At 43.9% G+C, this 22,011-nt stretch overlaps 1 protein-coding gene across 5 annotated transcripts in view; it reads right to left on the bottom strand.

Moving 5' to 3' along the window:
* Positions 1 to 1,937: 1,937 nt before the first annotated feature.
* Positions 1,938 to 22,011, bottom strand: part of CYFIP2 (cytoplasmic FMR1 interacting protein 2) — a 134,291-nt gene continuing 114,217 nt past the window's right edge. For all 5 annotated transcript variants that reach the window (XM_019027387.4, XM_004042898.5, XM_055387217.2 and 2 more), the window contains 5 exons: positions 14,846 to 14,918; positions 14,149 to 14,243; positions 8,100 to 8,338; positions 6,860 to 7,007; positions 1,938 to 4,697 (listed from right to left, as the gene is read on the bottom strand). In XM_019027387.4, coding sequence (XP_018882932.1) covers positions 4,530 to 4,697; positions 6,860 to 7,007; positions 8,100 to 8,338; positions 14,149 to 14,243; positions 14,846 to 14,918 — 723 coding nt within the window. In that variant the 3' untranslated portion in view covers positions 1,938 to 4,529. The remainder of the gene's footprint in view (positions 4,698 to 6,859; positions 7,008 to 8,099; positions 8,339 to 14,148; positions 14,244 to 14,845; positions 14,919 to 22,011) is intronic.

Below are 22,011 nucleotides of genomic sequence, written 5' to 3'. Positions count from 1 at the left end.
CCCCAAGACCATGAGGAAAATGTCTCCAGGCCATGTCAGAGACCTTCACGGCAGCCCCTCCCATCACAGGCTCAGAGGCCCAGAAGGAAAAAGTGGTTTCATGGGCTGGAACAGGGTCCCCATGCTGTGTGCAGCCTAGGGACTTGGTGCCCTGTGTCCCAGCCACTCCAGCCATGGCTGAAAGGGGCCAATGTAGAGCTTGGCTGTGGCTTCAGAGGGTGGAAGCCCTAAGCCTTGGCAGCTTCCACATAGTGTTGAGCCTGCGGGTGCACAGAAGTCAAGAACTGAGGTTTGGTGACTTCCACCTAGATTTCAGAAGATATATGGAAACTCTTGGATGCCTAGGCAAAAGTTTGCTGCAGGAGCAGGACCCTCAAGGAGCTTCTGCTAGGGCAATGCTGAAGGGAAATGGGTTGGAGCTGTCACACCAAGTCCCTACTGGGGCACTGCCTAGTGGAGTTGTGAGAAGAGAGCTACCATCCTCCAGACCCCAGAATGGTAGATCCACCAACAGTTTGTACTGTGCACATGGAAAAGCTGCAGACACTCAATATCAGCCCATGAAAGCAGCCAGGAGGGAGGCTGTACCCTGCAAAGCTACAGGGGTGGAGTTGCCCAAGACCAGGGATCCCACCTCTTGCATCAATGTGACCTGGATGTGAGACCTGGAGTCAAAGGAGCTCAATTTGGATTTTTAAAATTTGACCACCCTGCTGGATTTTGACTTGCATGGGGCCTGTAACCCCTGTGTTTTGGCCAATTTCTCCCATTTGGAATGGCTGTATTTACCCAATACCTGTACCCCCATTGTATTTAGGAAGTAACTAGCTTGCTTTTGATTTTACAGGCTCGTAGGCAGAAGGGACTTGCCTTGTTTCAGATGTGACTTTGGACAGTGGACTTTTGGGTTAATGCTGAAATTAGTTAAGACTTTGGGGGACTGTTGGGAAGGCATGATTTGTTTTGAAAGGTGAGGACATGAGATTTGGAGGGGCCAGGGGCAGAAGGATATGGCTTGTCTGTGTCCCCACCCAAATCTCAACTTGTATCTCCCAGAATTCCCACGTGTTGTGGGAGGGACCCAGGGGGAGGTAATTGAATCATGGGGACCCGTCTTTCCCATGTTGTTCTCATGATAGTGAATAAGTCTTATGAGATCTGATGGGTTTATTAGGGGTTTTCGCTTTAGCCTTTTCCTCGTTTTTCTCTTGCTGCTGCCATGTAAGAAGTGCCTTTCCCCTCCTGCCATGATTCTGAGGCCTCCCTGGCCATGTCCAACTGTAAGTCCAATTAAACTTCTTTCTTCCCAGTCTTGGGTATGTCTTTATCCCTATGTGAAAACAGACTAATAAAACCATCTAGGAGATAGGGTGTTGATCTAGACTGATAAGGTTCTGCAGGACTCCTCAGAGTCTTATGGATCTTCGAAGGGAAAGATCATGAAGTGTTCCCCAAATTTATCTTCTTTGGAACCCTTTTTTCACTGAACATCTCAAGACTAATAGCCCTCCCACTACACTAGCTCAAATATGACTCCTTGTGATGGCAATTTTATGAGGTGATGACATACGCTGAGAAAGACTTTGAGTGTGTGAAGTAGACCCCTCAAAGTGCACCAGTGGGAAACTACCTAGAATCAGGATATCAGAGCTAAAAGAGATCATCTTGTCCAACTTGACAGAAGAGGAAACAGCCCTAGGACTCATCTTAGTGGATGACCTTTAGGAAAGCTTGTGCTATGTGAAATGTGAGGCTCAATTTGTAAAGATGTAATCCCCCACGTGGGAAAGCAAGCAAAACCATTAGTTTATTGTGCATTAACCTATATTTTTCTTTGATTCTCTTTTAGGTTGTTTGCTTAGTAATTAGTTTTAATATGGCCTTCTACAGGTCAATGAGGATTAGAATAGAACCAGGAATCAAGACCAAGTTGCTGGTTTTACTAGTTTGGAAGCAGTTTTAATGAAGATGGAAATGTTTATCAACTCAACACAGGTACCCCCAAAATACAAATCAAAATATCATCTTCAGCTGCATAGCAAATATGATTTAAGAATTTAACATCATTATTTGATCACAAGCGTAAATATAAGTCACCATAAATAAATGTAAATTCATTGTACAAAAATTCCCAACAACTCTTAATACAAATATGGTACATTTGACAGTTTCTGAAACAGATTATTTTTAAAACTTTTTAAAACCTAAGCTTTATTTTTTTCCTGGTTATTAGACACACACAAAAAAAATAAAAAGAGGCTGGGGCAGTAATGCCAAGGAGGAAAGAATATTAAACTCATTGGGTGTTCGGAAATCAGTGCCACTGGCAAGCCAGGGAAATGAAATCTTTCTGCTGAAAGGGAAGACCTCAGTCTACTGGGATCAAGTCTCCTGAAGGTAATGTGACTCGGCCCAGAGGGTCAAATTTAGGGATATGAATGTGGGATGAGAGAGGTGGGTTATTGAAATAGAAATCTCATCAAATAGATTATTCAAATCTCCATGAAGTCGTGGTCAAGGATTTGGATGGAACTCTAGCCATCTATCAGCTACAGAGAGCCAGCTACCATCCTCAGACAGCACTAAAGATGTAGAAGGATCTGGAACTTTGACATTTTATATGTTTTGAAAGCATGTTCTGCCATCTGGGATAATGTGTCTCTTTTGCCTCTGGAACACATCTATGGTCATCAAGAAGGAAAAGTCAGAAACCAGAATAGAAGGTGGTACCTCCAGACAGGAGGGTCTGCCAGTTACTACTTGGAACCTCCTCCCTTCTCTCTTCCCTGTATGATGTATTTTCTTTCATGGCTTAGTGGTAGCTCAAAGCTCAAGGTGACCAGAATGATTCCCTTACAGCAGTGGTTCCCAAACATTGATGTGCAACAGAACAACTTGGGTAGCTTGTAGAAAGGGCAGATTTCCTGGCCCTATTCCCAGAGATTCAGAATTAGTAGGTTTGAGGTGGGGCCCAGGAATCTGCACTCAAATGTGCTACTCTCAGGATCTGACCTAAGGGGCCTTTCACATGTGGCCCCCTTTCCTCACCGGAGGACGTAAGTGCATCACACAAACCTCTTGCTGTGGGCACTTCCTTTGGGGTTAAAAATGGGACCATTTGAGTAAGGCAACCATTGCTAACCATCTTACTTCCCTGGGCTGGAGAAATATCAAATGTCACATTTTATGTTCTTAAAATCTCAGGGCCACAGATTTCCTTTGACAATGACATGCTCTGTAACATGAAATTTATATCCTAAAGCCTTTTGTCCTTCCTTCTTACCACACTCGGTGGGAGATTCTGCAGAGGACTTTTGGTTCGGTCTAGAAAATGGAAGTAAATGTTACCCCTGGGAGAGAAGCCACACCCAAAAGTCTAACTTAAGGAACGTAAAGAGAACAGCAAGTCGAGAGTAAAAGCTAAAATGTTCCAAGAATCTTTCAGCTTCTAGGACAATGAAGGTTCTGATTCCCTAAAAGAGGACTCTTCTTTGGGGGCAGGGGGTGTATCTTGGTATTAAAAGCTCATTGACAATTACTATTCCTCCTCCTCACCTCTGTGTTTCCAAGACGTTTTGGGCCTCTGTGGAAATAACCCCTTAATATTTTCTTTCTTGTGGAAATGTTCCTTGATAAGCAATTCTGTGCCAAGAAGTTGTCCCTAATTTGGTCACTGGCTAATGCTATAGGCAGTGCTATGACTGATTTGTTCAAAGCTGCTTCCCCTATGTGGCCCAATGCTAAGCCTTTCCTGAAGGAATAAGGGAACCATCTCACCATCAAGCAGCTGAGATGGCCTGAAAGCATCCTGTTTGGACTATGACATTTCTGGCTGTGTTCATACATACTGCTTCCCCACAGCAGGCCTGATCAGTCTCCTACCCCACCTGCATAGAGTGTGATACAGCTGTGAATGCTTTTTGGACCTCTCTCTAGGACTTCCCTGAGAGAGGGGAGTTAGAATGGGGCTTTGGGAAGCCTATGTGGTAGAATCCCTGGTACCCAGAGTGGGAGAAGATGCCACCCGGGGCACTGCAGGGAGGGAACCAGGAGAGATGAAGTAGTAAGCTGAGGCCTGCCCTTCTGGCCAGGCTGGCGTCTCTGGGCATGGCCACATCTGTTCACAGTCTAAGACTTGAGTCCTGGGGTCACACAAGGGCACTGGGTAGGAGATGTCTATCTTGGGAGGAGGTCTTGAGAAGCAACCACAGATAGGTGGGATGATGGGATGGAGAAAGGGTGAAACTAGGAGTTCTTAATATAGTTGGGGGGGGAGAAAAGAAAAAGCACACACTGCCCTGTTTACTTTTTTTTTTTTTTTTCATTTATGCTATGGAGAAACCAGCATGGAGATGTCATGGGAGAGCATGCACAGGCCCCGCCCTAGGGAGTGGTGATGTGTTTGGGGAGGTGCTTGTTTCCAGGTCCATCCCACACATTGTCCAGTTGGATCCTATGGCAGGCTGGCTGTGGCTTTCTCTCTCCTGCTTCTCTTCCTCCTCCAGATAAGGGTCTGCAGGATCTTCTGCTTAGCAAGTGGTGGCCAAGGACTGGTGGATGGGCGGCTGGAAGCAGCGCACATGCTCCACAGTGGAACTGTCTGTCTCTACGGACTTCATGTACTTGTTCAGGATGGCAAAAACCTCATTGTTCAAGATCTGATACTTCCTGATCCGGTCGGCCATCTTCTTCAGGGGCTACAGAAGGAAGGGGATGTTCAAGTTAGGGCAGGACAAAGTGGGGGTGGAAAGAGGGAGTAACAGGAGAAGTCAGTGAGGTCCAGGGTCCCCTGCATCAGTGATCATGTCACTTTCTTAAAGTCCTTTTATGGAATCCCCTGGATCTGGCAATCAAGTGTTAACTGTTAACTGGACCATAAAAACCCTCTCCAAGTTTTAAAACGATCTACAGAGCTACAATAATCAACAACAGTGTGGCACTGGTAAAAAGGTAGATGTACAGATGAATAAAACAGAATAGAGAGCCCAGAAATACACTATTACACATATGATTTTCAACAAGGGTGCCAAGACTGTTCAATGGGGGAAACAGCCTTTTCAACAAAAGGTGCTGGGAAATATGGATACCCACACAAAAAATAACAATGGACGCTTACCTTATACCATATACAAAAAATTAACTCAGAATGGATCAGAGACTTAACCATGAGATTAAACTGAAATTCTTAAAAGAGAACATAGGGGAAAAATTTTCATGATGTTGGATTTGGCAATAATATCTTGGGGTATGACATCAAAAGCAAAGGCAAAAAGTTGCACTACATCAAAATTGAAAACTTTCATGCATCAAAGGGACACCATGAGAATGAAAAGGCAACCGATAAAATAGAAAATAATCACAAATTATATCTGATAAGTAATATCTAGAATATGTAAAGAACTTCAACTCAACAAAAATGACTCAATTAAAAAAATGGACAAAGGACTTGAATAGACATTTTTCCAAAGAAGATATACAAATGGCCAATAACACATGAATATAGCACTCAGCAGTGACAGTCATTAGGGAAATTCAAATCAAAATCACAACAAGATAACTTTTTCACCTCTCAGGATGACTATTATTAAAGAATAAGTGCTGATGAGGATGTGGAGAAATTGGAACTCTTGTGTACTGCTGGTGGGAATGTAAAATTGTGCAGCCACTATGGAAAACAGAATGGCAGTTTCTAAAAAAATTAAACATAGAATTACCATACGATCCAGCAATTCCACGTCCAGGTATATACTCAAAAGAATGGAAAGCAGAAATTTGTAGAGTTATTTGTACACCCATGTTTCATGGTAGCCAAAATTAACCATTTTCAAAAATACCCAAAAGGTGACAGCCCCCTGAGTGGACAAACACAACGTGGTCTATATACACAATGCAATATTACACAGCCATAAAAACGATGGAAGTTTGGACACTACAACATGGATGAACCTTGAGGACATCCTAACTAAAATAAGCCAGTCACGAAAAGACAAATACTGTGTGATTCTATTTATATGAGGTACCTAGAGTAGTCAAATGCATAGAGAAAGTAGAATGATGGTTACCAGGGGCTGGGGAGAAAATGGAGTTTTTTAATGGGCCCGGAGTTTCAGTTGGGGAAGATGAAAAATCTCTGGAGGTGGATGTTGGGAATGATTGTACAATACTTGTGTACTTCATGCCACTGAATCATATACTGAAAATTACCATTGAAACTATTTTATGTGTATTTTTTAAAAAAGCCCTTTGTGAGGTGGCTCTTACCTCTCTCTCCTCTCACTGGGTCCCTGAGACCCACCCTTCGATCCGCCTTCCTGCCTCAGTGCCTCTGCTGTCACCGTTGCTGTCTGGAGCATCCTACCCGCCCCATACCACCTTTGCTGCTTGGTTCTTTGCTGCGGGCCATTCTGGACTCAGCCCAGACACAGCCTCCCTCTCCTGGGAAGCTTTCTCTGCCCTCAGCCTGGTTTAAGGGTCCTTCTCTCCCTTCCCACAGCAGCCTGGCTCACCCCACGCCAGTACCTATCCCATCCAGGTGCCCTGTACAACTCTGGTATTTGGTGAATATTTGTACAGGTGAGAAACTGGCATCAGCAGAGTCTGATTGGGACAGGGAAGATGTGCTCCCGGTCTGGAGCTCAGCCCTGCCCTTCGGGGTGAACTGATTGATGGCAGTAGGTGATGAGTGGGTGACTCACGACCTCACGACTTCCTCTAAGCAGGTCCCCAGCCTATAGTATCTTTGTACCTGCCGTGTGGGGAGCTGGCCTTCACAAGCAGCTCCTCCTCGTTTGCTTTTCTGGTAAAAGCCTGGTTGTCAGCCCAGCCCCACCTCCCAGGCCTTAGCCACCAGCCTGCTTACCACATTCTTAATGATTTCATCCTTCCCGTCCTGCCTCTGCACTTTTAGCAGGTGGTAACAGAAGTCAAACAGGTCGAAGCGACGCTGCTGGCCCAGCAGGACGATGATGGAGCAACCAGCCCAGTTCAAGCCATCGCCGAAACACTGCCTGGGAGCAGGGGGAGGAAGCAGCTGGAGTGAGAGGTGGGGGAGGAGGGCAGGGAGGGAGGGAGCCTCATCTTGGGCCAGGAGTACAGCTACTAAGCAGGCCTGTCTTTGGGCCAAGTCTCTTAACCTATAAAATGGGTACAAAGGAAGCTGTGAGGGTGGGTTCATTAGTTGCAGGGATGGTAGTTATGTCATAAGTCCTTCCGGCCACAAATTACATTTGCATCACTAATGTAAAAAAAACAAAAATCAGCTCTGAAGAAGCTCTGAATTTGCAAGGAAAAACCCACCCAGCTGTTGAGATGTATGTGGCTGATTACTCCGTGCAGGTCAAAGGAGAATCTGTCTTGACTCTCTAAAGGAGCTAAAAGAACACCTAGCAGGTGAGGGGCCATTTCAAACCAGGAGGCCAACTGGCCAGAAGCAGGGTGAAAGGGAAGGGACAGGCCATGGTGGGCAGATGCTGCTGGGGTTGAGACTGAGTCCTTTTGGTTCTGACAAAGCTCCAACTCTCAAGAGGCCTGGCCTCCAACTCTCAAGAGACCTAGGCAATTTGGATGGCAGTAGAGTCATCCTTTGGCTGTCTCTTTTGTCCTCAAGCAGCAGCCCCAACCCGGGCAGGTGTCCCCAGTTCCCCATCACTGTACTGGAAGCCTACAGGCTAGCGCTGCTCTGAAACAGCTTCATCAACACCACTTTCTCCAGGAAGCCTCCTCTCCCCACCACGCCTTTTTCCTAGAGCTCTTGGCTGCTGGAGGGGAGGCCTTGTCTGCCTTTCCACTCTGTCCTCAACATGTAGCTGGGTGAGGGCAGGAAGGACTAGCTCTGCTGTCTGCTCTAAGGACTCATAAAGGCTCCTCATTTTCCAGTAGTACAGTATAGTGGGGGTGAGGCAGGCAGTGAGGGTCTCACTATCAAACCCTTACTGGGCTCTTTCTTGCCAATGCAGTCAGCTCAACACACTCAACAAAGTAGTTGTTGGCCAACCGCCCCCACCCCCTGCCCACGTTTCTGGCTGAACTCTGGCAGCCCCATGACTTGCAGGAACACAGGCAGGTTGGGGGTAACACTGCCTTCTCTGGGGGGTACTCACTCAGCTGTGAACTCGTTGGTTCCCACAGGGATGCAGTACACGAACTGCATGGCGCTCCACAGCCGGTGGAACTCCACACACTCATCGACGTGCATGACGCCATTGGTGGGCGGTGGGCCCCGCCAGATGGGGTCCTGCAGGTAGCTCCGAATGCGGGTCAGGATGACCTCGAACATGGACAGGCCACAGCACAGCCGCTCCTTGGTCAGGAGGTCACCCTCGCGAGCAATGGCGATTTGCTGGAAACAGAAGGGCACATAAACCTTCTATCCACATCTCAGAGCCCATCGGCCACCTCCCACCACAGATTCCCGAACTCTGGAGCTGGCTGCACCTGAAATTCGTTCACCAGAACTGGTCTTGCTCAGAGCAGGGCACAAAATTGATGATCCTGAATGCAACAGCAGGGAAGTTTCATGGTAAGTCTTACTGGTGTTAAGTAAAATCCAGGCACCATCAGTAGCGGATTAATTTTTAAAATTATGATTTACCCACATAATGAATTCTGGATAGCCATTGACAAGACTGACATGATACTACTAGTAGTACTACTGCTTTTACTATAATTACTACTAGCTTATGCTTTCTGAGTGTGGGTAATAAAGCAGGCCCTGTTCTAAGCACTTGATAGGTATTGAGTCCATTCCATCCCAGGAGGTAGATGCCATTACTGTCCCCATTTTACAGACGAAGAAACTAAGGTTCAGAGAGGCAGCCAGTGAGTGTTAAAGCTCACACTTGACCCAGTAGTCTAGATCTATTGGTTAAGTTGTAAAGTAAATAGAACAAATTGCAGAAATGAATGTATACTACAATTCTACTTAAAAACATTGACAATGTACAATCACACAGATGAAAGTATGTGTGATGTGTGTGTGTAAAGCATATTTTAGAAGGACTAACATCAGTTGTGGGAACAGATGGGCTTGGAGAAGTGAGTGGGATTGTCACTCTTGACTTTAAATACTTCTGTACAGTTGAATGTGCTACAATGAGCATATGTTACTTTTAAAACTTGCCCATGATTTCAGATAATTATTTCCTCTAGAAGTGCTTCTTTGACAGTTACAAATGACCTCTATTAATAATGTAAACTGGCTTTTCATCTGGGTTCTGGCTACTGCATATCTAATAAGCAGCTGGCTAGACAGACTAGATGTCAAAACACATTACTACACATGTTATGAGTCAAAACATGTAGGGGTAGAGGTCCTGAAAGCTATCTGCAAAGCAAGGTAAATGTTAAAATCTGAGGTTAAAGTAAGGTCTCCAAATCTGTGAACAAAGCTAAAAAAGGCAGGCTTCTCACACTGAGAGATCCACAGAAGGGGACTTATGGGATCAGCTCCCCAGTGGGAGGTTTCACCAAGGAGCCATTTTACAGGGTGGCTGGGAGGCACCTGCCTGACCTATCCCGGAAGCTCACTCCCTGGAGGACCCCAGGAAGAGAGGGTGACCTTTAAGTGAATCCATGAAGGGAAGGAAATCAGGAGACACCAATGCAGGAGTGTCTTATAAATGTGGACCATGAGTGTAGTTGTCATGACAACTACCAACTGAAAGAAATCTAGGAAAAAGATGAATTGGAGAAGTAGCTTGCCAATGTGTGTTTTAAACACGAAGGAGAGGGAACCCTGATTCCCGGTGACTCATCCTGATTTCATTGGCAGGAACAGCTTGGGAGCAGAGGGAGAACTGCTCAGATTGCCACAGTTAGCTAAAAATATCTCTTGTGTTAAAAAAAAAAAAAAAAAAAATCCCGAGCCTGTGTTTGAGTCTGTTTGTATTCTCTTTATTTGTTCTTACTCTGTTCTATTTGGCCCCAGAAAGGGCTCCCCATTTCAGAAAGAGAATGTCTGGTACAGGGGAGACGCTCAGTAAATAAAAGACCCCAATTTGTTCTCAAGCCATGAATATTTTGCAAATTAATGCAAAGTTCTGGTTTACTAATTAATCTACTGTGCATTTGGTTAATTTGAATCAGTCCTCAGGGTCAGACAGTCCTGGAAGGGGGCATAGAAAAACTGGCAACTGAGGTTATCAATCTGCAGACAGACTTTGAACTCTGGTGCCCCACCCACTACAGCCAATGAAAAGGGCCTTGACTGACACAGGAGCTTTCTCCCTTTCCTTTGAAAAGTGTTTGTCCTTTCCTGGTGGCCTAGTGGTTAGGAAAAAAGAAAAAAAAAGTTCTAAGAAAATAAAAATATTTCATAAACCTCATTACCCAGAGATAAGCATTCTTAAAATATGTATGATTTGTTTAGGTATGTGAATGTATACATGTATATTTAACAATTTGAGTCATATTACTATGTTGCTTTTTTCTTAATATATCAGTAACTTCAACTTATTTCTTTCAATATCTTGAAGGAATGACTACATTTAATGGTCATTGATATAATTCATTTAGTCGTATATACTTGGTTATCTTAAATTGTTTACAAACTCACAATTATGAACAATTCTAAAGACAACAACCTTTTTTTTTTTTTTTTTTAAATCTTCGAGACAGAGTCTCACTCTGCTGTCCAGGCCAGAGTGCAGTGGCGCAATCTTGGCTTACTGCAACCTCCACCTCCCGGGTTCAAGCCATTCTCCTGCCTCAGCCTCCTGAGTATCTGGGATCACAGGCGTGGGCCACCACGCCCGACTAATTTTTGCATTTTTAGTAGAGATGGGGTTTCACCATGTTGGCCAGGCTGGTCTTGAACTCCTGACCTCACATGATCCACCCACCTCGGCCTCCCAAAGTGCTGGGATTCCAGGTGTGAGCCACCATGCCCAGCCCACCATCCTTATACATAACATGGTGTGAGCTACCGCTCAGCATTTTGTTAGGATGAATACTTAGTAACTGAAGGGTCAATGAGGATAAATATTTTCAAAGGCATCTGCTATACAGTGGCAAACTATTCTCAAGGAAAGTTGATCCGTGTGCATCTACCTGTGTGAAGCCTGTTCCTTGTACCCTCACGAATACTCCTGTATCCCAGACTGGGCAACATAGTGACACCTCATCTCTATAAAAATAAAAAAAAAATTATCCAGGTATGGTGTTGTGCGCCTGTCATCCCAGCTTCTCGGGAGGCTGAGGCAGGAAGATTGCTTGAGCCTGGGAGGCTGAGGCTGCAGTGAGCTGTGATCACACCACTGCACTCCAGCTTGGGTGACAGGCAAAGACCCTGTCTCAATAATAATAATAAAATTATTCCATTCAGAAATAGTCTTCATCAACTTGAGATGAAAAATTTTAAAAATTTTACCTCATTCTTTGAATGTGCATTTCACTGATTACTGGTAAGGCCAGATACTTTTCCGTGTGTGTTAACATTGTATTTTTTTATGTTGTGAGTTTTCTTTCATGTCTTGTCTTTTGGTATGTCTATCATTTTCTCTTTGCTTTGAAAATGTGCTTTATAGCTCGCTTCCTGCAAATACCCTCAATTTGCAGTTTGGTGTTATGTAGGGAGGGGAGTGTTTAACATAGCTTTTATCCATTTCTTTTCTATTCCCCTCGGTGGGGAGTATTTCTCTTTCTGCCCTTCTTATGTGAGTTTAACAAGGGGATAGAGAAAACATTTGTGAAGCTGTGCCGGAATCATCAATATTCCTTCTCTATAACTTTGAGAAGGAATATGTAACAATATTCCTTCTCAAAAAACTCAATGTTTTTTAAATTCTTATGCTTCTATTATTTGCTCATGATAACAAGAAAGGCAGGTAAAGCAGCTATGATCCCATTACATAGATGGAAAATAAAGATTGAGAAAAATGGCTTGCACTAGATAATTCAGGGGTGGAGAAGGGACAAGGATCCCTGTCTTTTAACCTCCCCCAGCCCCAAGTTTTTCTTCTTGGTGATAGTGTGGGGGCAACAAACCAGGTCACTTCAATTTGTCTCAAACAAATGCAAAGAATGCAATACTGCTCAAGCTTCCCGGCTTTAAATATGTTGCAGACTTCCTCTGTCACCTCCTAGATATCTTATGAGTACCCTGTGCCCAAACCTTCTCAGAAGTTAATATTTTGTTAACTTTTCTTTGGTTCATGGAATGACTAAGTTTTGGACTATTTCTTGAGGAATGGGAGACTTATAAAACTAGCATTTCCTGTCTCACAGAATGTCTAGGCTTTTGTTAAACACTAGGCATTTGACAGACTGAGATTTCTATCAGTCCCAAGGAAATGGTGTTCACCAGAACAGGGAAGGAATTCACAGTCCTCTAAGTGGAAACACATGCCAGACTTCGGAGTGAGAGGCGGGATGCCTGCAGGATGACAGCAGCAGTGGAGCAGACACATTCACATGTCACTCACTGGGTTTTCTCCCTAAAAGGAAATCACTGGAGAGGATCTCCTCTGTTTAGCCTCTGCAGGCCAAAAAAGAAAATGTGTGTGCTCTGCAGTATCTGAGTTCTCTCTCTGGTGAGTCAAAGAACCCAACCACCATTAGCTGCTTTTTTTTTTTTTTTTTGAGATGGAGTCTTGCTCTGTTGCCCAGGCTGGAGTGCAGTGGCATGATCTCAGCTCACTGCAGCCTCCACCTCTTGGGTTCAAGCAATTCTGCCTCAGCCTCCCAAGTAGCTGGGATTACAAGTGCCCACCACCACGCCTGGCTAATTTTTGTGTTTTTGGTAGAGTTGGGGTTTCACCATGTTGGCCAGGCTGGTCTCGACCTCCTGACCTGAGGTGATCCGCCTGCCTCAGCCTTCCAAAGTGCTGGGATTACAGGCGTGAGCCACCGCGCCCGGCCCCATGATTAGCTTTTAATCACCATTTTCAGAAGGAGGTTGGTGGCATGCGGGGGCCGGGCTGGGGTGGCTTCCTCAGCATGACGTCTGTGCAGATGAGGCTCTGCATCATGCTCCAAAAATACTTACCATGTTTTGCCAGAAGAGAGGCCACCTTCTGTCCTCTGCTGAGGATTTGAGTCATTTTGCCCTTGGTGAGAACACCAGAGAGGACCGCCGGAATGCGAGTTCAAAAGCAGATTTCAATCCTAAATCTCTTAAACAGTCAGCATTGGCTTGTCTCACTAGAATACCCTGTTTCTCTTCTAGAATTCTTCCCCTGCCTGCCCCCAAAATGTGAAGCTTGCTGAAATCAACTTGAAAGGAGATAGCACATGCCTTTTGTTTCTCCGCTCTCCCCCTATTTCTCTTCCTTCCTGCTCCCTGCATAATCTGAATTCTCTGAAGGCAGGGGTCCTGTCTTACTATCTTGATGTTCACCGTGACTCGTACTGGTTTTTAACAATTACAGAATAACATATAAGCTCATTCACCCTTGTTAGAACACTACAGAAAAGGCTGAAGTCTTCTTCCTCTCCCGCTCTATTCTAATCTCTCTTCAGAGGTTGCCACCATGATAAACTAGGTAGACATCATTCCAGACATTTTCAGAAGAGTTTTATATGGTTTTGTTGTGTGCGTTTAAAAAAAGCCATCATCCTGCATGAACTGTAGTGCAACTTGCTTCATCCAATTGACTGTGCCTATGATCTATCCACACTGATGCATCAAGATCTAATTTTGCCTTTTCATTATGTATTAAGTACATACGTGATATGCAATAACCTGGCATTTTATTTAATCAATGCTTTACTATTAGATGTTTGGGTTGTTTCTAGTTTTTGCTTTAACAAACAATGTTACATAAGCATCTAGTGTTCCGTTAAGTGTTTCTTTAGCAAAAATATCCAGAAGTGAACTGCTGGCTCACAGAGTATGTGGAGTTTTAATTTTCAGAGGCAAAGTAACAGATTCTTGATATCTAGCAGGGACACAGTAGATACTTGTTTAAATAAGCAGACGACTTGTTGGCAGGATACATGATACAGGCTACAGAAGAAACACTCAGGCCTGAGAGTCAGCAAATCTCATTCCAGACCTGCTGTTGCTATTAATATTAACCAGTTTTTGGGTATTGGACATTGTCTTCCCTTCTCTGAGCCTCAGTTTTCTGACCTGTACAATGAGGGGGTTTGGTCAAATGCTCTCAAGTTCCTGTCAGTGATCAGAGCCCATTTATTATATAAGATTGGTACCTGAGGGGTCCCCAGCCGCTCGATCAGAGGGACCAGGTGGAGCGGGGCATACTTGGCTTCCAGACGTTTCATCCGGACCTCCAGGCGCTCCCCCTCTGCAAAAGGAGTCGCAGAGCGGAAAATGAGACTCAGGGAACACGGGGCAACTGGGGAAGGAAAAAATCCCAAAGGACCTGATGATGTATCTGCATTCCAAAAATGGGATGGAGTGTGTGGAACTGCTCTCCTTCGTTCTGGAAAGTGTGAGTAGTTTTTACAAGGAAAAATGTTCTATGATTTGTCCAAGAATGGAATCGTCTGCCTTCTAGAATATCTCTAGTATAGTGGTTTAATATATTAATATATATATTTAAATTCCAAGTCTAGATACCACTATACTAGAGATATGTTAGAAGGAAAAAGGGACAGGGCCTGGAGTGTCATTTCTATAATCTTATAAGGAATTTGTTGAAGAATTTGAATGAATGACAGAATCAAAGATAATAGGCCTCAGAGTCTGTCTGGTTGGTCATGAGGTCAGCAGGCTCAATGCAGGTGGCTAGGTCCATCTTCCAATTCGTGATTCTGTGGCTATTCAATAGGTGTCCAAAGCTTTAACCTTCCCCCTTGCTGACTAGATCTGAGTTGACTGCGATTAGGAAGTGAGAATAAGGTTCAAACGCCGGTTGGCTATTCAGCTGCTGTGGTGGTTTCTTACCTTTGATGTAGACTCTAGGTAAGATGTTTTGGAAGGGTGCGGCATGGAGCAAATCGCAGACCTCCTCCTGAGACTGCAGAGATGGGGGTAAAGAAAGAGAAAGCAATTTTCATTTTAAACCAGGAAGATTTTTCATTCCTAAAAACCTGAGCACTGGAGTTAGCTAGACCTGGGTTCAAATCCTGGCTCTTCTACTCACTGTGACCTTGGGCAAGTTGCTTAGCTTCTCTGAGTCTTTTTATCTATCTGCAAAATGAGGATGAGAACAGTACCTATTTTAATGGGTTGTGAGGATCAAACGAGAAAATGCATAACCTTGTGGAATAGTCACAGGTACATAATGAGAGCTCAATACATTTTTACTATAATCTTATCAGGAATTTGTTGAATTAGGATGGATTACACAGAATCAAACATATGATGGGCCTCAGTCTGTGTCTGTTTGGTCGTGAGGTCTGTAGGCTCAAGGCAGGTGGCTAGGTCAGTCTTCCAGTCTACAAATCTAGGACTCTGTGTAAAGGCCTATGTCTGATTGGTTTTCTCCACACCAGACATCAACTAGCAAGAAAAGAGGGACGAGAACCCAGGCCAGATTGGTTTCAATGGTTATTTGTTATGTGTAAAGATAAACTTAAAAGCAAACATACAGTGGTTAGAGGGGAAGCTTGGTTAGGGCAAGACAGGAGATAGGGTCTCATGGGCTTACTGTCCTGGGACATGCTCACAATCCCTGGATTTCAGAACAAAGGGGAGGGAAGGAGTCTGGAGAAGCCATCCTCTGCCGGGGTTTGCTTTCTCTTCAACTATGGGCATTTGGATTAGGTAGGATCCAGGCTCCATTTCAAACTCTGACACTTTGGGATTCTAAGCATCTGAGAAAATCAAGATTGCAGGTGTCCTTGCCTTCCTCTACCCCAGGCATGGATGGAACACTGCCAATCCAGGACTCTGAAAGGCCAGCTGTTCAAGAGGGGAACCCCAACTCCTGTTTAACTGCAGATCAGTCCTAGAAATGAGGCTACCAGAGGAAGAACACTCTGCAGTCCCCTCACAGGAGCCTGATCTGACTGTCATTCTGTTTCTTATCCAGAGGGGAAACTTTCCCCGTTTTTTTTTTTTTTTTTTTTTTTTTTTGTGAAACGGAGTCTCATTCTGTTGCCCAGGCTGGAGTGCAGTGGTATGATCTCGGCTCACTGCAGCCTCTGCCTCTTGTATTCAAGCGATTACTTCTGCCTCAGCCTCCTGAGTAGCTGAGACTACAGGCGCTCGCCATCATGCCTGGCTAATTTTTTTTTTATCATACCTACAATATGATAGCATTTATTTACATCTAAAAACATGTAAAATAATGATATGTATTGTTCAGTGATACATATGTATAAAGTAAAGTAATAAAGAAATTCGTGGGAGTGAGAACTACCAAATCCAGAGTAGTGGTTATGTCTCAGTGGAAAGGGAGGGCAAGGTAGTATGTGGTGGAAAAACACAACTTTTATTCTATTTACAATGTTTTCTTTCTTAAGCTGGTGGTCGGATATATAGGTCCGTATTATTTCACTCTGTTTATCATTTTCTATGTTTGAACCTGGCTAATTTTTGTATTTTTAGTAGAGATGGGGTTTTGCCATGTTGGCCAGGCTGGTCTCGAACTCCTGACCTCAGGTGATCTGCCTGCCTTGGCCTACCCAAGTGCTGGGATTACAGGTGTGAGCCACTGCGCACGGCCCTTTCCTCCTTTCTTAAGTGAGATGTTTGTTTCTTTCCTTTCTAGTAAATCCCATAACCTGGCCTTCATTGCTATGTCTAAGCTTAGATCCTTTGATTCATCATATAACCTGAAAACTTTGCTTACTGATCATTCAGGCTAATCTTTCATATTCACATGGTGAATTACATTGGATGATTTTTGAATGATGAGTCAGCCTTGCATACCTGAAATAAACCCACTTGATTATATTATCCTTTTGATGTATTGCTCGATTTTATTTGCTAACATTTTGTCGAGGATTTTTGCTCTGTATTCATGAAGGATACTGATTTGTAGTTTTATCTTCAAATGCCTTAGGTTTTGGTATTAGGGTAATGTTGACCTCAAAAGATGGGGAGAGTTCCCCTTGTTTGTATTTTTTGGAGACAAAACCACCTTTCCAAAATTATAACAGGGGACATTATGACAGTGAAAGAAATCAGACCTAATGAACCTCATTTTGCTTCTAACCTGGAAGCTGTTCTTGTTCACTCCTGGGCAGAGGCCGGACTAACTTGGGGAATGAATTCAGTTCATGGTTTGTCTCTGAAACAAAATTGATCATAGCCCTTTCCTGAAAAGACCCCTTTCTTGCCTGAGGACCAGTCCGCCTTTGCAGGACTAACAAATTAGCTACAAGATTAGAAATTACAGTTTAGGGGTCACGCAGCCTCTGGCTCCAAGAGTCTGAACCTCCCCAATTGCCCCTGGTGATAACATCATTATTGTAAAACCCAAGATCAGTGCTTGAGATATTTTGCAGACCTTGTACTCCAGTGGATCAGCTGACACCATCCAGACTGGTAATCTGGCTCAAGGAGTTCTGCCATCTCACCCAGGAACAAAAAACAGCAAGAGAAACTCACTTCGATCCTCTATGATTCCATCTCCAACCTGATCAATCAGCACTCCACACTTCCTAAGCTCCTACCTGTCAAATTATCTTTAAACAATTAAATTATTTAAATTATCTGATTCCCAAATGCTCGAGGAGACTGATTTGAGTAATAGTGAAACTCCAGTCTCCTGCACGGCCAGCTTTGCATGCATTACTCTTTGTCCCTTGCAGTTCCCCTGTCTGGATAAATGGGCTCTGTCTGGGCAGTGGGCAAGGTGAACCCGCTGGGTGGTTACAGAGGAGACCATGTAGAATTGGTACTATTTCCTCCTTAAATGTTTGATGGAATTCACAAGTGAAACCATCTGCGTCTGGTGTGGGTTTTTTTTTTTTTTTTTTTTTTTTTTTTTGAGACAGGGTCTTGCTCCCTTGCCTGGGCTGGAATGCAGTAGTGTAATCATGGCTCACTAGCCTTGACCTTCTGGGTTTAGGTGATCCTCCCATCTCAGCCTCCTGAATAGCTGGGACTACAGGTAAGTGCCACCAACCTGGCTAATTTTTTTGTAGAGACAGAGTTGGGAGTTTTTTTTGTTGGAAGTTTTTTTCTTTGTAAGTAGGAATGATATTTCTTTAATAGATACAGCACTATTCAGCTTATCAATTTTTAAGTGAGTTTTGGCGGTTTGTGTCTCTTAAGGAATCGGTTCCTTTCATTTAAGTTTAATTTATGGGTTTATTAACATATTTGTCTTTAGAATATTTTTGTTGTCCTTTTAATTTTTGTGGGTTCTGTAGTAATGTCCCACTTTCATTCCTAGTCATTTGTGTCTTCTCTTTTTTTCTTGGCTAGAGGTTTATCAGTGTTAATGATTTTTTTCTCCCCATAAAACCAGCTTTTAGTTTCAATGTTACTGGTTTCTTTTTTCTTTTCTTTTTTTTGAGACAAGGTCTCATTCTGTTGCCCAGGCTGGAGTGCAGTGGCATGAACATGACTCACTGCAACCTCAACCTCCCAGGACTCAGTTGATCCTTCCACCTCAGTCTCCCAAGTAGCTGGGACTATAGGTACACACCACCACACCCAGCTAAGTTTTGTATCTTTTGTAGAGATGGGGTCTCACCATGTTGCCCAGGCTGGTCTTGAACTCCTGGGCTCAAGCCGTCTGCCTGCCTTTGCCTCTCAAAAGTGCTGGGATTACAGGCATGAGCCACCGCACCTGGTCTCAATGTTACTGGTTTCTGTTCCTTACTAATTCATATCTTTCTTTCTGCTTGCATTAAGTTTAATTTGTTCTTATTTCTCTAGTTTTTTATTTTTTAAATAATTGAAATAAAGATTTTTACAATACGGATGGGGGACCTCACTGTTGCCTAGACTGGTCTCAAACTCCTGGGCTCAAGCAATCTTCCTGCCTCGACCTCCCAAAGTGCTGGGATTATAGGCACGTGCCACTGCACCTGGCCATTGCTCTAGTTTCTTAAAGTGGAGGCCTAGATTACTGATTTGATACCTTTATTCTTTTCTAATAGAACATTCAGGGTATTCTTCCATAACTCCAGCAATCAAGAGCTCATTTCTTCTGGAGGCAGCCCAATCCACTTTTGAACAACTCTAATGGTTACAAAGTTTAGTTTGGTATTGAGCCAAGGCTGCTTCCCAACAGTTTCCAGTCTAGATCGTTGTTCTGTTCTTTAGAGTATCACTGAATGTATTTTTCAAGCTAGTATCTTTAGCTCTTTTATCTCTATTCTTCCCCTAAGGGTCAATCACTTTGTAAGAGTTTTCTACATCTCTCTCCATTTCCTAGTCTCCACGTTCTTCCTCAGCAAACAGAAATATCATGCCTAGTCACACCATGCCACGGTAATGTCTCCAGCAAAGATTACCAAGGACTGCACTGTCACCAAGTTCAATGCATACCTTTCAGTCTTCATCCTATATGGTGTCTCTGAAGTATTAGGCACTGTCCTCCTCAGCTCCTATGACAAGGTGTGCCTTTGTTTCCACCATTTTGGCTTCTCCTTTTTAGCATCTTTGCAGATTTCATCTCTGATCATCCCCTAAATGTTGTTGTTGTTGTTTTTTTTTTTCTTATTCTGTTGTCCTGGTTTGTCTCATCTACTCCCATGACTTGAAACACCATTCACTGTCCACTATTAATCAAACCTGTTTTCATCCAGACTTTTCTCCAAAGCTCCGGACCTGGATATCCAACTCCTTGTTGGATGTTCCCACTTGAATATTCCACAGCTCAATGTTTCTAAAGCTGACCACCTTCTCCCCCTTATCACCTGGGGTTCCTTGCTCACAGAATGGCACAATCAACTCCTCATCTGCCCAGGCCTAAACCCTGGGGTGCATCTTCTCTCTTTCTCCTATGAAGACTGATTAGTCTCTGTCCTGCTGATTCTCATGTATGATTCTTTCCATGTTTCTCCACACCAACCACCACAACACTAAGAGCTCCGTAAGGGTAGGGATGGCATCTCTATTTCTGCCTCTCATCTCCAGTGCCCTGCATATAATAATTTCTCAATAATTTATTAAATGTCTAAACATTTGTTACTCTATAAACATTTCTTAGATGAGTAAATAAATTTGTCTACATGACAGTCCTCCAAGTATGAGAATGCTACTATTACATCCATTCATTCATCCAACAAATATCTATTGAGCACCAGGCACTGTTGCAGGCTTTGCAGATATGATGCTGAACAAGTTAGACTAGATCTTTGCCCTCACGGAATTTACGTTCTAATTGACAGATAAAAACAAGTAAACAAAGCACAACATTTCGGGGTAATAGGCTAGACAGTGACAGGGGTTGGGAAGGGACTACTACAAGGTAGTTAGAAAGGATCTTTTTGGCCGAGTGTGGTGGCTCACGCCTGTAATCCTAGCACTTTGGGTAGCTGAGGCAGGAGGACTGCCTGAGCTCAGGAGTTGGAGACCACACTGGGGCCAACATTGGTGAAACCCCGTCTCTACTAAAATACAAAAAATTAGCCAGGCTTGGTGGTGCATGCCTATAATCCCAGCTCCTTGGGAGGCTGAGGTAGGAGAATTGCTTGAACCTGGGAGGTGGAAGTTGCAGTGAGCTGAGATCGCACCACTGCACTTCAGCCTGGGCCAGAGAGCTAGACTCTCTCTCAGAACAAAAACAAAAACAAAACCGGTTTTGTTTTTGGTTTTGTGGGATGTTTGAGTTGGTGACATTTGAATAGAGAATGGAATAAGTTGGTGACATTTGATTAGAGAATGGAATGAAGCAAGGGAGCTAGCCACGTAGATATGAGGTATGGGCGTTCCAGTACAAAGGCCCTGGGGCAGGGAACAAGTTAGGGTGTAGTGTTGAAGAGACTCGTAGTACATACGGCAGGAGGCTCTAAAGGTAGGGAGAGACAAGATCAGGTGGGGCCTTGTAGGCATGGGGCTAAGTGTGAATTTTAAGTGTACCAAGGAGCTATTGAAGTTGTTCCAGAGGACTGGTATACATAGCCCCACTGCGAAACATTTTTCACTTTTCCAAACATTTCAGTTGTTCCTAGAAATGTCTTATTACTGGAAGGCTGGCAATTGCATGAACTATCAACTTTTTATTTTGTTAATATGGGTAAAGTGGTATTGGGAGCCATCTTAGAGGATAGCGGAAGGGGAAGAGGGCTCTGGTTCTCTACAAGAGTAATGCTGCTGTTTTGTTCATTTTACATGATGAGCTTCTTCAGATTTCTTTTGGGGAGACAGTGTTCCATTTATCCCCTTCAACGCCCCATTTATCACCATTTACGCTTCCATTTATCCCCATTGCAAACTGAAACTGCAGGACCAGAGATTCTTTGGGGGTGCTTCCTGCTGGCAAACTTCTGTGTGTGCTTCGTAATGTCATTTATCAATGAAGGTGAGAAACGAGAAGGATGCAATTTCTTAAGAGATGGAAAAGCATTTGCCTGGAAGGTCCCAGAAGATGATCTGTGTGGCTATTTGCATGATGAGGTGGCTACACACTCTGCAATACCTTTTATGGAAGGTGTTTGTTTGGCATTCAAGCTGAGATCATTGTGACTGATAAAAACATCCATTTTGGAGCACACAAAGGCCTGTGTAAGGGATACAAACAAGCTTCCATTGTGGGAGCCCAGGCAAAGGCTGACCTCCCTCTTGTCTGATCCGTATCTTAAAGGATCCACACTAAGCCATCCATTCTGCCTAGGAACCCATCAAGCCATGCCCTGCTGGAAAGGCTCCTTGCTGTAGTCTGTGAAGACCACCTAGCCTGGGTTCTGTCTCCACTCAGCTCCCTCCTCCCCCCTCCACTCTTACTGTTCCAGCCATAGCAGCTGTTTATTATTCAAATATGCTGTCTGTGTGCTCATCATAGAATCTTCACCGTCTCTGGAATGCTGTCTAATCCATCGCTTCTCCCTTACTCTCTTTGCTTAGTAAATTCCTGTTCTTTCAGATCGCAATTCAAGCATCGTTCCCTATAGGAACACTTCCCTGACCCCAATGCCTCCCTGCTCACGTAGGTTCTTTTGTTAAATGTCCTCAAAGAACCAAGTTCTTTTCCTTTCCAGCATCTT

This window comes from Gorilla gorilla, chromosome 4 (assembly GCF_029281585.2).
Source record: "Gorilla gorilla gorilla isolate KB3781 chromosome 4, NHGRI_mGorGor1-v2.1_pri, whole genome shotgun sequence".
Taxonomy (NCBI): Eukaryota; Metazoa; Chordata; class Mammalia; order Primates; family Hominidae; genus Gorilla; species Gorilla gorilla.
The sequence above is the reverse complement of the archived record's forward strand: the minus strand, read 5'-3'. Positions and strand labels throughout refer to the sequence as shown.